The 16,242-nt window shown below is 37.8% G+C and overlaps 1 protein-coding gene across 1 annotated transcript; it reads right to left on the reverse strand.

Annotated features, from left to right (window-relative positions):
* Positions 1–2,631: 2,631 nt before the first annotated feature.
* Positions 2,632–10,708, reverse strand: FAM177B (family with sequence similarity 177 member B). Its single transcript, XM_007433714.3, has 5 exons — positions 10,303–10,708; positions 8,781–8,939; positions 7,789–7,855; positions 7,338–7,441; positions 2,632–2,817 (listed from the first exon to the last, which is right to left on the reverse strand). Exons 1-5 carry the CDS (start codon positions 10,327–10,329, stop codon positions 2,647–2,649), a joined length of 528 nt encoding a protein of 175 aa, XP_007433776.1. The 5' UTR covers positions 10,330–10,708; the 3' UTR covers positions 2,632–2,646.
* Positions 10,709–16,242: the final 5,534 nt, after the last annotated feature.

Raw genomic sequence — 16,242 nt, forward strand, 5'->3', positions numbered from 1 at the left:
CAAGATTCTGTTACTATAACCTTTTAATAAAAGTAGTATTAGCTTGTGTGTCTTTGGTTTCCAGGTTTGGTCTACTTTGGAGGCCTGACATCAACTAACCATTTAGTTTATAACCATATGGCACTGTACATTCAGCTCAATTCCTAGAGACATATCTACTGTAGCATATAAACATCTTCCAGAAAATGCTGTTACTATATTTTTAAAATTTGGCAAGCTGTTGATGCGCTAGTAGAATTGTAATATTAGCTCTTATTTTAACCTGTTGAGAGGTTAAGCTACCAGAGTCTTCAGGACAGAGCTGATATAGTGCAGACCTTTACTATCAAAAAATTATATTGCTATTAAGATTTGACAATTAGGCAGTTTATAAGCTTTCAAAATATGTTTGGTCTATTTTCATTGCTTTTTACTTCTCTGATTCCCCTGGATGTATGCATAGAGGAGGAATGTAAGGAAAGTAGTGCTGGATCAGCCCAAGGGCTATTTTTTCCAGTGTTGTGTTTCCAGGTGGTGATGGGAAGCCCACCAGCAGAACACACTCACAATAGCTCTCTCTCTCTCTCACACACACACACACACACACCTGGTATTGAGAGACTTGCTGTCTCTGATACTGAATAACCATAATGCTTGCTAGCCAGTGATAATCTCATCCTCCATTAATATCTAATCCCCTTTTAAAATTATTCAGATTGGTGGCCATTTCTATAGCATGGGACGGCCAGTTCCACAAATTGTATGCTATGTGAAGAAGTATATTTCAGTAGAGGAGAATAAGAGTAGTTCAGGGTTGAACTGTAGAGTCCTTGGTGCTCTCTGAGCTTGGTTGTTTGCTTGCAGATGTTTCATTACCCGATTTGGTAACATCATCAATGGATTTATATACAGTAGCATGCCTTGCCGGTGTTGGTGGGGGTATGGCTTTCTCCTTGTAGTTCCTTGATTAGGGTATTGGTATTTTATATAGGGTATACTATTTTGATATTTTATATAGTATGTATAAAATACTATACTATAAAAACATAGCAATATGTATGTATGTATGTATTTTACATAGAGTATATAGGGTATACAATACCCTAATTTACCCCTCCATAGATCAGCTATATCTGGCTTTTCTGGTTTTTCATCATGCCTTGAGCACCAGAAGCTGAAGCTTGTTAGGTAGTGCCATCTTGAGGTGAAAGAAATAATCCCCCCATTAAAATTGAGGGACAGTGTCCATTTAAGTAATTTTTTCACAAATATCCAGTAATGTTAATTTGTTTATTTGAATGTTTTTCTTATTTATATTCTGCATTTTTTTACAAACTTTCAGAACAGTAATTTTTTGTTCATAAAATAATAATTCTAATTTAGCTTGCCCCAACTTGGTTGTCTTATTGATACGCTGGATTACAAAGTCTATAATTTCCAGACAGCATGCCTGTTTTAGCTGGGTATGATGAAAATTAAAGTCCAATAGATCTAGAGGTCACCATATTGTAAAGAGATGCTCTACTCTGTGGCTGTAAAAAGAACAAAATTAGGATAGGGATTTTGTTGTTATTGAGTATTCTTCCCAATCAACTGTAAAAACATCATCAGCTCAGCTACCACATTTTCCCCATGAATAGGTTGCCAGTATATGATATGCTGTCCATTTTAAAAATCTGATTTTTGGAGTAAAATGAAGATACAATATAATTTAATCATTAACCAGTTTAGGTATAAGCAGAAGCAAATTGCTGGCAACTGCATGTACTTTAAAAAAGACGTTGAAAGAAAAAACATAAAAGTCTAGTGTTTATCATTCTCTTTGGGATATTGTTTACCCCTGAGCTTATGTTGCAAAACTACTTTCTATACAGCAGTGATTTTTAAAGTTCTCTACCTTCAGGAAATACTTTGTACACAAGATTACCTACTGAGCAATCTACATGTGCTGCAGAGAATACTAGGATCTAATGCACGGAGCTCATACAGAATCCGCTTGGCGCATGTGAAAAGAGAACAGACCCTAGATCACAGTCCCTCTTGTTTGAGAACAATATGCTTTAGGGAACAGCAATGGGGAAAATCTTTCAGAGAATCTTGGCTATCATTACTGGAGTCTTCAGTAAGCATAACTTCCCTTTATTATTTATTCAGCGTATAAGCCACCTTTGCCTGGAGATGCTCGTGAAAGATGCATATTAGTGATGATGAAGACATATTTATTGAACTGCACTTGATTTATGTTGTAATAAGATTCATAGATCTCAGTCCATTATGGTTAAGGTATTTTACTGTTTGGTACTGTTATATTAGTGTTAGCTTATATAATAAAGAGCCCCCTTTGGATTTCTCCTTGACTTTTTTTTAACAAATTGATTATTTATTTAAACAATTTATATTGCTGCCCATCTCATAGCATGACTGTGGGTGGCCCAACCAAAAACAAAATTAAACCAGGTAGAACCCTGAAATAATAGTATTATTTCATTTCAGTTGATGTATAACATGGGCCTTGGTCTAAAAACAGTCCATTTTAATCCATACAGACCAAACAATCCACCAGGAGAGCTGATTTAAGCTCTCAACTCATGTGCCTGAGGATTGGACACTTTGACCCAGCCAGAAGTAGTGACTCACAATGCACACTTTATATCCCATAATTCTGGTTTATTCTAGACCTTGCAGCCCACCTTCTTCAAGTTCATTTATATCTGCAACAGTATCTTTACAATTAATGGACCCATATCTCAGGTGCTGCATTTCCAGGTGCTGCTTTTCATTTGATGCAGCTGTCTCCATCTTCAGCATCTCTTTGTCATCTTCATCACTTTTGCTTTTCTGAAACAGCCCAGATAATAAATTATGCATGATACAGAACAAAGTGTACTCTAGAAAGTCTTGATGGAGGAAGACAAGAATGACTGGTAACCACACGTTTCCCATTAATTTTCCTTTCAGAGATTTTTTTTTTTAAATAGGATGCTGCTGTAGGTTTTCTGTTATGTGTTTTATTAGAGAATGTTGATTTAAAATAAAACCTTATATGGTGTTGATTCGTGCACAGATAACTAAATTAATCCATAGTCCAATTAATGTGGAAAGGCTTGAGCTCAGTTGAATGGGATGGACTGTACACTCAGGAAAGTATCTGCACCCAGTGATTTCTCTCTGCTCGTTCAAAATGAAACACACAGAATGCAATAATAGCCCTTTATGAGCATTATAGAAACAGTACAGCTCTTTTGGTATGTCTGTATTAGGGTTTTTCTTCAAAGGTCTACTTCTTATAAATCAGAGCTGCATAGTCTAAGGTTCCACATGCCTTTGATGTGGCTGCCAGAGAGTGGCAGTTTTAATGTGTCAGAAAAGGAAAATCAATAAATTCATAACTGAAGAGTAATCATTCTGACTCTATTTCATGTTAATTATATGATTGTTTTCCTGATCCTATCTACTACTTTTAGCTACTCTAAAGGCAGGATGATCTGTAGCCTGGGAAATCTACACTCCTGTAATACGCAATAGATGCACTGGTAGACCAAATTTGGCCTGGACCACTTTTGACAAGGGATGAAGGAAGGTCATGATTCTAAAACTATGGCTAATAGACAGTTGGGAGGCCAATAGGCTGGCAATTCTAAGGGGAGGGGGTGATCTTCTACTAGAATACTAGGACTAGTATAGTAGCCCTTATTTTTTTAATAACACATTCAATTTTGTGTTATCCCACTTGGTACAGTGGTATGGTTTCTCCCCCAATCTGTCATCTGTGGAAAAAAAGGCCATAGTTATTGCCTGATTGTAGAAACACTTCCAGGTTTTAGTATTAACATATCCGAAGTTTCTGCATTATGATATTCAAAGGATCCACATACTATTTTTTGAAAAACTTGATAGCTAGGAAGATTTGTCTTTACTGTTCATAAATTTTCACAGTCCAAGCTAATTGCATGGCACACACTTCTAGCTACTCAACTCTATCATATGATCAGATTTTTAAGTATCTCAGCCTCCAATAAAATACCAACTTAACAGAGCAAACAGTAACAGATTTCTCAACCTGACAAGGTGAGCAGTAACTTTGCTCTGAATTCTTTGAAAGTTATTAAAAGAGAAGTTAAATGAAAAGCTTGTTCCACAAGGTAATTTACAAGGATCAACATTCTGGTCCATGAATCATAATTATGCAGTAGTTTGTAAAATACCTGATTAGTAATGATTTCTTAAGAGGAATAAATGGTTGAATGGATTTTTAAAGATAAGTCATTCTTTTTTACTTGCTTCCTCCTTCCCAACCTTTTCAGGGCCAAAGATACATCTGGAATTTCAAAACTATTCTCAAAAAAAAAAAAAAAAATCAGGAGGAGTAGGGGGCTTCCAAGTTGTAAAGGAAAATGTTGGCCAGCACCCCGATGCCTATGGTCACCATTTTAGGGGACCCAAGCATAAATATTGCATGAGGCTTTTAAAATCTGCAGGGGCTCTCTTACAATCCTAGAATTTACACTCAGCACTCAACACAATGATTGATGAGTAGTTTAAGGACAACAGGAAGCATATATTCACAGCTTTACTGATGTCAGGCTTCTTTCCTTGCGGTCTGGACAGGAAACAGTTATTCTCTGAATGATAATCCAACAGCTCTGGCATTTATTAGAAGGAAGATAGGATAACAAGAATTCTAGCAAGTAATCTATTTTCAGATGAAACACATTTACATCAGCAATTTAGGGCAAAAGTCTTCATTCACTTTCTCTGCTTTTTCTATGCAGACAGCTGAATGACCCTCCCCCCCATTTTGTGAATGAGAAGTAGTCTTTGTTTATTTTGATAACCCTACCAGTATGAATTTCAGTGAATCTGAAAGTCAGTGCCATAGGAATCTTTCTTCAGGTCAGAAAGCTATAGATGAACTATGCTGGATTAGGAGCAGAATTAGTAAGAATTATTTAACTTGACCTAATGGCAAATCAGCATCAATTGGTTTAGAGTAAAGGTAGACACAGTTTTATGCTAGAAGGGCACAATTAACACTTAGTTGTGGGGAAAAGCTGCAGTGAGCAAGGTGATACAAAATGGGGAAGGATGAGGATTTTCTTTCCCCACCCCACCCTGGATTTGGGGTATCGATGTTCTAGCCATAGATTCTCTATCCCTAATTTAGAGTAGGATGATGTCTGTAAGGGCTGAGGTCATGACAGATGTTGGTGAAGTGAAAAGAGCCATTATGTAAACCTATCTCAGCTGCTAAGCAACCCACCAAATAAATCTGTTTTCAGAACAATGGAGAAAGAAGCCTAGAATTTAAATTTTGGACCATAGATAACATCTCTTTTTTGCACTGCAGTGGACTATCAACAGTTGTGTTTCTGTTTTAATTTTTGTTGTCTGCAATAAAAATTAGAATCTAGTCAAGTCCAAGTTTAGCTGAGAACTGAATTTACAGATAAGCATCTGGAGAGGTATGATTTACTGTCAAGTCTTGATGTAATATCCAGTGAATACTATGTGGTTTACTTCAGTTGGACATGAGCCAATAGTGTGATGCAGCAGCTAAAAAGGCAAATGCTCTTTTTAATTAGTGGCAGAAACACAGAGTCCAGATAATGAGAAGTAATTGACCACTCATACTATGACTTGGGCAGGCACCACTTGAAATACTGTGTCCAGTTCTAGGCACTGCAATCAAAAAAGAACTTTTGCAAATTTGAGTGAGTTCAGAGGAGGGCTATCGAGTTAGTGACAGGACTGGAAACTATACTATGAGGAATGAATAAAGGTTATGTTTAGTGTGAAGAAGAGAAGCCTAAAGGGAGATATGATAGCAATGTTCATATAGTTAATAGTGTTATCTATAGGAGGAACTAAACTTCTTCTCTGATGATCCAGAGGACTTAATCCAAACCAATGGGTTGAAGCTGAAGGAACATCAATATTAGGAGGAATTTTCTGGTGGGAAGTGCTGTCAGTCAGTGTAACAGGCTACTTCAGGAAATGGTATGTCTTCTAACTGAGGCTGATAGTTATCTCTCCAAAATGCTTCAGCAAGCAGATGGATAGGCAAGATGACCTCCAGCTCCTTATGAATATGTAAAGCCTAGTATAACCACCATTTTTAATGGAATATGAAGTCTACAAAGTTCCACAAGAGAACAAATAAACTCATATCTAACTTTTCTATGCTGAAAAGTAGCCTTGGAAAACTACATTTTGTAAATGTGACAAGCATTGGAGAGTGCTTAGTCTATTCCCTTCCAATCATTAAGAATTTGGAATCTTCCCAATATAAGAAATGGGTGGGTCATTTTACTTTACTCATTATTCCACTTCCCATAATTCCTGACTTTTGGCCCAGCTGGGCTAAGAGAAATTAATCAGATAACATTTCCCATCAGCTCTTGAATTTGGTTTTTCATCTTTTTTTTTAAGAAGTGGGAGACATGCTACACATTTGTTTAAACATGTAATTTGGAGGTAAGGCTACTTGGAGCCATCCTTATGTTCCAACAATAGATGCAAAATTTGTTGAGCTTATGGAATTTGGTCTAAAATATATGGGGAGGGCAGTTGATTGTCTACTACGATGCAGTTTGCTTCTCATTTGTTCAAATAGTAGACTGGTACAGTAGATAAACATATACAGCATATGGAATATCTTGAGGCTTTTCTAAGCCAAGACTACACATAATTTGGGGAAATGCCCAAGACAAAAATGTTAAAAAATTATTGGCAACCTTTGCACAATGCAAAAGCAATTCAGCACATTTTTCTATTGGCCTAATATTGCTTCCAATAAGATCTACTTTACTATGAAACAAAGTTCATATATACCATCCAGAACAGATTGTGTATGCTGCTAAAGCAATAACTGTCTTTTATCTTTAACATGGAGGCAATGGTTGGAGTTATTTTTTTATCTAAAGCATTAAAACTATTTAGGTGGGTCAGCCCCTTAATAGGGCTAAAATTAATATTCATTGCATCATCCCTTCTGTTTCATTTCAGGGCTTTGTGTCAGGTTAAGCCCAAAGAACTCCAAGAAACAATGCAAATTCAGTTCTGTGTTTATTAGCTACAACCTCTAGAAAGAATCTCCCCAGACTGAACCGTAGCTCCCAAGCTAGCCAGCCACAACACCGTGAATTCCTCAGGGAGGTGCCAGCCTCATCCTCTTGCACTTCCCATGCTCTTGCGGTGAACTAAGAACGCGCTTATCTCCCTGAGCCTGGCCTTCATAATTCCATTCCATCACACTTTGGGAGCCCCAGGGCTTCATATTCTGTGTGTAACACAACTTAAAAACTAATCCCCAATCTGTGGCAAACAAATTGCCTGGTGCCTTACACTAGCTAAGTTACCTTTATCTTATTTTGTGTCCTGTAGTATTCATCCACCGCATACTGGTATTTAGATTCATTGAGTCCAAAGAACGTGGCAAATTTCCCACCAAGAACCTCACAAGCTGTAAGGATATCGAAGAAAAAGAGTAATTTGAACAACTCCTAGATTTTGGTGTGCAGATGTGCAAGTGGGTGTGAAGGATGAATATAATCAGAGCATCCAATAATAGACAGTGGCCAGTATGAGTCCACAAATTCTTCCATATCACATTTAATTTACTTTCTGGTTGTTGGTGGAAGAAGAAAATAACTTCCTTGGCTGGGCCACAATCTATAATTAACTTCCATTATGAAGATGCAAGAACATATATGCTTTCTCAGGAATTGCTAGTGATGTACTAAACATTCTTACCCTAACAGCCTGACTATCACCTATAGTTAACCCCTCCCCCTCAAAAAATATACTTACAAAAAAATGCTGTGGCTACAATTCGAAGTACCCAGAGTCGTAGGTAATTACTCCAAGAGAGATTGGCCTATGAAATAAAGTCAAAGGTCTGTTGGTAACAATATAGAGACTCATCTGCATCTGCTGCAAAGCAATCATACTATGAGGATGTATTTCGGAGCAAGATCATAGATTTCAGTTGCAAAAAGAGAAAGAGTAGGCTATTGCTGTCTCAAACTATAATCAAGTGGTCGCTGTTGCTGAAATTTCATTCCTACATTATGCATAGAAATGCATCACTTTCCTGAGAAAAAAATCCTGAAAAAAACAAAATAGTAAACAGGGCAATTCCCCCCCCCCAATTATTTATCTATCTTATCTTCCCTTTTTTGTCCTTTTTCATGAATATGTCCCTGTATCCATGAAATAGAATAGCTACTGTATTTCAGCGGTATACCACTAATCAAATGGTAGAGCTTCCATTAAAAGGTAGGCAGGGCCAAAGCAAAACATTCAGGGCTATGAATTAATATTTAATAAATAAATGAATAAAATGTATCACCTTTATCAGTGGCCAAGAAATCCAGGAGGAAGATAAAAAGATCTTTGCAGACAACAGTATACTTTCATATACACTTTTTTTCATATATTTGAAAACACACATATCATTTATCATCTAGTGGGGTACACAGAAAGGTTTTCTAAAAGGTTAACAAGTTAATTCTAAAACATTTCTGAAGTTTATCTCACTAGCTTCATAAAAAGTCTTAGCATTTGTGTCATTGGGGTTGATCAGCTATTTTTTTTTTAATGTAACCTAACTTCTTCAAATGACAGTAACAAACTGCATATTACAGGAAAAGCTTTCTTTCAAGGTGTCTGCTGAAATGATCAGCAATTGTGTTGCTGTTGATTTTCAGTTGTAAAGAAAGAGGAGGATCCATAGGCTGCATCAACGTCCCAGTGGCCATACAAATAAATAATAACAGTGGTAGTAGTAGTAGTAATCTCACAGTGTCAAGTAGTGGCTTCTGATTGCCCTCCTCAACATCATCTTCCTCTGAACTGCATTCTTCCATTGATTCGCCATTTGCAAAATAAATAATCTTTCTAGGTGGTTTATTTTCCTTTTGAGTATTATCTCCAAGTTGCTTTTCATCGTTCTCTTCCTCCTGTTCATCGAAAGGAAAATCAACTCAGCCAAAACAATTTTAGGAAGAGATGAGAACTCTAGTTTGCATTGTGGTTTTTACTTCATCTTCTAAAAATTGAATAAAAATAGACTTGTTTGATTTTGATTTCATTTGAAGGCCTCTAAAATTAGAAACAAAACCTCCAACCTTATATCATAAATCCAATCCCTTCATGCTGTTTTCCCCCCCCATTCTTTTGGGGTGTGCTTACACACGTTGTTTCTGGAGCTTTGTTTTATGTGTATTTGAGACTGGTTCCATATATCGTAATATGTGGCACTTCATTTGTTCTTTCAGTCCTGTGACGAAGTGGTATTCCCTTGAAATATGTTGGGACTTTTGGTACAATAATAATAGCAGCTTTAGTAACTCTTATGAACTAACATTAGAAAATGAAACTACCCATTTTAGTGTGACCCAACATCAGATTTGCTATTTTGACATTGATTTCTGATGGTATTGTCTACACTGACTCTTGAAAATAATGGGGGTTGGCTACACACACACACACACACACACACACACTCACTTCCATTGCTCTCATATAAGAAAACCTTCCATTGCTCTCATATAAGAAAAAAAACATCAAGAATAGGTCCTTTGCACATGGTTACTATGTTGAAAAAGGTTACACTAAAGGGTTATGAGGATATTCATAAGCCAAATGGTGTCTTTATGACTAATACATGCTTACTTTGTTGCTACCCATCATGATATAATTCACATTCACAGAAACAATTCTAAGCGTTCAGGCCTGGGGCTCCCAGGGGACCAGGGAGATTTTACGATGGCTCCCTTATTAATTTTATGCCCTCCTGTTTTGTGTGTTTTTACAGTTTTTTATATGTAGTTGTTTTTATGTATTTATTTTTTTACTTGTTGTACACCACCCAGAGTCCCCTTGTGCAAGATGGGCGGCTATATAAATATGATAAATAATAAATAAACAAATAATAAGTGTTCCAGTCAACTTTCCTTGTGACTGAAGGCCAAAGCAAATGGAGAAAATGAAATACGCTTTATTCTTCATCTCCCAATCCATCCTTCAACTATACTGTACTCAGCTTGTTTCAAAACAGTACTTAATTAGCAGCAGTTAATTTTCAGACCCATTAAAAAAAGATTGTATATCAGCAGCATGCACATATGCACTCGTTTTTATAATTTTATGTATTTTGCTGTATAATGGCAGGTTTTCCCAAACAACAAATGTATTCTTCAGTATTATCTTTCAAGTCATTGTTGTAACAAAGATTATTAAGTCTTTGAAAAACACAAAGAATTTCCTCCTACACCCAAGGCTAAAGCAATCAAAATCTGAAAGAACAAAACAGGAACTTACCTTTAGAGTCTTTTGGGTATTGTCCATCACAGAAATAATATCTGATTAAAATAATGCTGAGATAGGAGATGGAAAACACATAACTGGGGGGTCTGTGCAGAGAAATTTTGGAAAGATGAGCATTTCAAAAGAGGCCAGCAGGGAAAAACAGTACTATAGTAGACCAAGATACTCCTTTCTCATCAAGGGTTGGCCAAGTTTGAAATGTGGGCTGGACTTTCTCCTCTTCCGTAACTTATGTACCAAATCTAAATTATTACAGTGATAGCCAAAAAGCTAAAGGGAATGTAAAATGAGACTTTAGAAAATTGCTAAACATGTGATTTATTACAATCAATACCTTCCCACGTTGGGGAGCTATCTTCAGCACCTTCTTTTCTATGGTTTACCTCCCCCTTCCTCCCCCTGCCTTTTCAATTCAAATGCTTTTGTGTTTTACAAGGTTAGAAGTTCCTGGAGTAATATTGACTCTTTTCCAACAGATCTAATCAGCAGGAAACAAACACCACACCTATACTGAAAAGCAACATTACCTGGAGCTGTACATGCTGTGCCATCTATGGGCTACTCTGTAATATCGTCATGTCTTTTAAGACATCATGACATAACTTGCTACATGCTAACTTCTTAAGAGAGCAGGAATGAGGAAAGAATATAAGAAGAGAAAACAGGGGTGCTGGGGGGTAAAAAAATCAGTATGGCACCCCCACTCTTTTTATATGCATCACAACACACATAAAAAAGTGGCTTCAGTCACATGGTTGTAGTTACCATCTTGATTTTTTGGACCCTCTTCTTCTTTCTGCAGATGCCCCAGGAGAAAATGTGTTACCAGAGTTGTTTGTTGTGTGCAAATTGAGAATAAGACATGTAGAAGTTAAATAAGGGAATATTTACTGCTTAACAATCCAGGAAAAATCTATAGTGTTCAAAATAACTGTGTGTGCATCTTCATATGCATTTCCTTTTTGATACTTTCAACGGAGGGGAATGATTGAAAGGGTAACCCACTGCAAAGTTAAGAATTTTGGATGCAGCCACAAGAAAAGCTGGACCTGCTGAAGTTTTTCTACCCAATCTCTTTGTGTTTATTTCCAGACGGGTGTCATGACATCTAAAAGCCTTAAATTCTGACCATACTTTGATTATCCATAGTCTGTCTCTGACATCATGACTTTCTCCTTCTCTACACACTATGGCTCTGGTCCATGAAAGTTTATGCTGTAATAATATGTCAATCATCATCATCATCACTCAATTGCAAAAGGCAGCTTTACTTGGAACAGCTTATATCCTGCAATGATACCTTTAACACCATCAAACCACAACATCTGCCTATCCCAGATCCTTGGGAAGGACTTGATAGATGGACAAATATGCCAAATCCAGTCAAAACATCTGGATGACTGTGCGACCAACTATAATAATAATAATAGCAGTTTGTCTTTTAAGGTGCTGCAAAATATTGGGTTTTAATAAACAAATCTGACAGACTAACAGTGCCCCCTGGAGGGCCTGCAACAAAGTAGACAGTAGTTTTGTGTCTGATTTCTCAATAGGCCCTCCATTTAATTCTTTCTCTCTCCTACTGCCTAATAATAATAATAATAATAATACAGTGACGCACTACCTTAATAGCCCCCAGTGAGGCACTACCTTGACGTGGTTGTGGGGCTTGCATTCTCCAAGGAGGATGAGAGCTATGCCAGAGGTTCAACCATACTGGACAGGTCTCATCAGAGGAGCCAGTTGAAGAGTGTCTTTCCCATAAACAACATGGTGAGATGTAATTTACAGAAACCCCTACCGGATCGGTTGTCGCGTGGGTCAACAAGGACTGCGCTAGGTGTTCTAGTTCCTGGACATCTGGTGACAAGTGGGCTACAGGGCTCAGTTGTTTACCTGTCACAAATATACGAAGACTGAAAACAAAGAAATAATGATCTGCTACTACAAATCAAGTCCAACAAGAAGAGGATATCCTGAAAAGAACGCACCACTTCTGGAAAGAACAACATCCAGAATCAGAAATAACAGAACAGAGGCTAGCAGATCAACCCTGATTTATAATATGAAACAAAGTATTCACAGAAGTAGAATTGAAAGAACTACAAAGGTCTACCCAGGGCAAAGAAACCAAAGCCTTGCCAGAAATAGCTCAGACTGTAGAGGAAACCAGGGGGAGTTGGCAGTAGAGGAAGCCAACATAGCTATTGAATCATTTTCATTCCCAAGTCTGGCACCCTCTTCTCTGCTTTCTCCTCAGAAAGAACGAGAGGAACTGAAACAAAGGATAACTGAGCATCTAGAACAGCAGAAAAACAACAGAATAAGGTTGCCTGCATTGAAGCTTGTTACAAAGAAACAGCTAGCACAAGTATTAAAAGATGCCAATACTGTAATATCAAATATAAGCACCAGCTCACTGCAATAAACAAACCAACTAATGTACAGCACAGCTGCAGTTATAACTGAATGCTTTGGGTGCAAAATCAACAAACAAGAAAAAAAGCCAAACAGTGCACCACCAAAATGGAAGATCAGGTTGGAAAATAAGATCAGCATGCTAAGATCAGATGCAAACGAGCTAGAACAGATGGAAGTAAAGAAGGTAAAGAACAAGAAGATCAAAGAATACCTAATCAAGAAAGATAACCTGGAAACAAGGAAGATCAAAGTAGCACTGGAAATAATAAAGTAGCAAATAACAGCCATAACCAAAAAGATCAGCAGATACGAAGCTTGAATTGCACACTAAATCACCACCAGTCAATTGCAAATGGCAGCTTCATTTGGAACAGCTTACATCCTGCAACAATACTTTTAACACCATCAAACAACATCTGCCTATCCCAAGTCTTTGGGAAGGACTCGATAAGTCGATAAAAATGCCAAATCCAGTCTAAACATCTGGCTATGTGACTACCACCAATAATCATTTGTCACAATCCCCATGAAGGCATCTGACTGGAAGTGACTGGAAGCTGCTCATTCTTCTACAATGGAATTTTGGCAATAATAATGATAATGCTTCTCTATTAAATTTATATACCGCCCAACTCTCAGCGACTCTGGGCAGTCAAGAGATGGAAGCAGCTTTTACAGATATTTCCTTGCTTTAACTCTAAGGCATATGTGTCAAACTCAAGGCCCGCGGGCCACATCCGGCCCGGCGTGTAATTATATCCGGCCCACGAGATCATTTTATATTTTATTGTTATTAATGGCCCGGTGATATGAAGCGCTGGTAACACAATAAACTACAGATCCCATAATGCAGCACTTCAGCTGCCTTGCCGAACGCTTCCCGCATTAATCAAGTCTAACTTATGATGCTGCAAGTTATTGCGAAGCTAGCCCTCACGATGCCGAAGAGAAAAGTTGATTCTGAAAACAGAGCCTTGAAAAACCGATAGGAGGCTGAGTATATGTACTGAGATTGCCGGTAAACCCGTGTGTCTCATTTGTGGAGCTAATGTGGCTGTAATTAAAGAATTTAATCTAAGATGGCACTATGAGACAAAACATCAGGATAACCTGAAAGACCTGAATGCAGAGCAGAAGATACAGAAAGCAGAAGAGTTAAAGAAGAATCTGATACTTCAGCAGACGTTTTTACCTGTGCAAAATCACAAAGTGAAGCTGCTGTGAAAGCAAGTTTTATCGTGGCAGAGGAGATCGCCAAATCAGCCAGGCCATTTACCGAGGGAGAATTTCTGAAGAGCTGCATGATCAAGGTGTTTGACGTCTTATGTCCAGACAAAAAGCAGATGCTGGCAAATGTAAGCCTGAGTAGAAATACGATTGCTGATCAAGTTTGTGAGATGGCCACTGATTTAAGAACACAGTTGAGTGAAAGAAGCAAAGACTTTATTGCATACTCTCTTGCTGTGGATGAAAGTACTGACATGACTGATACTGCACAGCTGGCCATCTTCATCCGTGGAGTGGACTCCAATTTGCGCGTTACAGAGGAAATAATGGACATTAAATCGATGCATGGGACAACGACTGGAAAAGACATTTTTGAAAATGTATGTCAAAGTATAACCGACATGAAACTGCCCTGGGACAAACTTATTGCACTTACAACTGATGGAGCACCATCTATGTGTGGTGAAAAAAGTGGACTAGTGGGAAGGATGCGAGTAAAGATGCAGGAGGAGAACTGTACTGGTGAGTTAACGGCATATCACTGCATCATACACCAGGAAGCACTATGTGGCAAAGTCCTGAAGATGGACAATGTAATGAGCACTGTAACACAAACCGTAAACTTTATCCAAGCTAAAGGTTTAAATCACCGGCAATTTCAGTCCTTTATGCGGGAGATAGATTCAGAGTTTGCTGACATTCCTTATCATACAGAGGTGTGTTGGCTAAGTCGGGGGAAAGTTCTCAACAGAGTTTTTGAGCTCAGCAACTAAATCTGTCAGTTCATGGACAGTAAAGGAAAAGACTCCACTCATTTTAGGGATGAAAAGTGGAAATGCGAGTTGGCATTTCTGGTTGACATAACAGCTCATCTCAACGCCTTAAACCTCCAGCTCCAGGGACGTGACCACATGATCACTGACATGTATGACGCAGTGAAGGCATTTCAAGTGAAGCTGCTTTTATGGGAGACACAAATGCACCAGTGCAACTTGCCCCACTTTCCCTGTTGCCAAGTAATGTTGAACCAAGTCGGCACAACGGTGTTCCCAAATACACACTTTGCTGATAAACTGAGCGCACTGCGCACTGAGTTCGCACGGCGCTTTGGTGACTTTGAAGAACAAAAAAAGAATTTTGAGTTGCTTCGCAACCCATTTGCCGTCGATGTGGAAACCGCACCTGTGCAGATTCAGATGGAGCTGATTGAGCTGCAGTGTAATGGTACACTGAAGGCAAAGTACGATACTGCATGGCCCGCACAGTTTATTCACTCCATTCCCGCAGAAATGCCCCAGCTCCGTCTACATGCGGCTCGAACCTTGTGCATGTTTGGTAGCACATATCTGTGTGAGAAGCTCTTCTCAGTGATGAAGACTAACAAAACAGCACACAGGAGTCGTCTCACTGATGAGCACCTGCAGTCCATCCTGAGAATCTCCACAACACAGAACCTCACACCAAATATAAACGAACTTGTTGCCAAAAAAAGATGCCACGCGTCCAGCTCTGATAAAATGACATAAGAGCAAAGCCAACTGAATGATTTGATTTGTTATTGCTGAAAAGCACAAATTTTATTTATATTTCCAGGTTTTGTTATGCAGCATGTTCATATTTTGAATTTGTATAATTTTAACAGGATATATTTTTATGGAGAGCAAAATCTTTTGGGATATTTAAAATTTAAGTTTATTTTTTATATAAAATGACATAAGAGTAAAGAAATGTGAATGTTTGTTCTTTTAACGTTTACTTTATTTCTAACTTGTATAATTTAGACAGGATATATTTTGGAGAGCAAAATATCATAAGTTATTTAAGGTTTGAGTTGATTTATTCCGGAATAATATTCCTGTCTGTTTTTATTCATATTTATGTTCAAAAAAGTTAAGTTTTAAAAGTTTTAAAGTTTTAAAAGTTTAGTTTTAGTGTGTTCAATAAATGTTTATCCTGTTCGGCCCGCGACCTAAAGTGTGTTTTGGATTTTGGCCCCCTGTGCAATTGAGTTTGACACCCCTGCTCTAAAGAGTTTCACAAAAGGTGCATTCTGTTTATAACTGATTTGATATAGGGTTGTAATATTAAGTATTTTGTATTTTGCATCTGTTTTCTACAGGTAAATGTCACATTAGCATTACTGAGACATGCAAGATAAAGAATTAGGAGTTGAAAAGTTGCATCTTCTATGTCCTGCATCTACACCAGTTGCTTTGTGTCCAATAAAGTTTTGAAATGTACTAAGAATTTTATTCATTTCAGTAACAGTGGCTAGAGAGCCAGTTT

This window comes from Python bivittatus, unplaced genomic scaffold, assembly GCF_059951505.1.
Source record: "Python bivittatus isolate LINGU-HERP-01145 unplaced genomic scaffold, Pbiv_v1 ctg000020_np1212, whole genome shotgun sequence".
NCBI lineage: Eukaryota > Metazoa > Chordata > Lepidosauria > Squamata > Pythonidae > Python > Python bivittatus.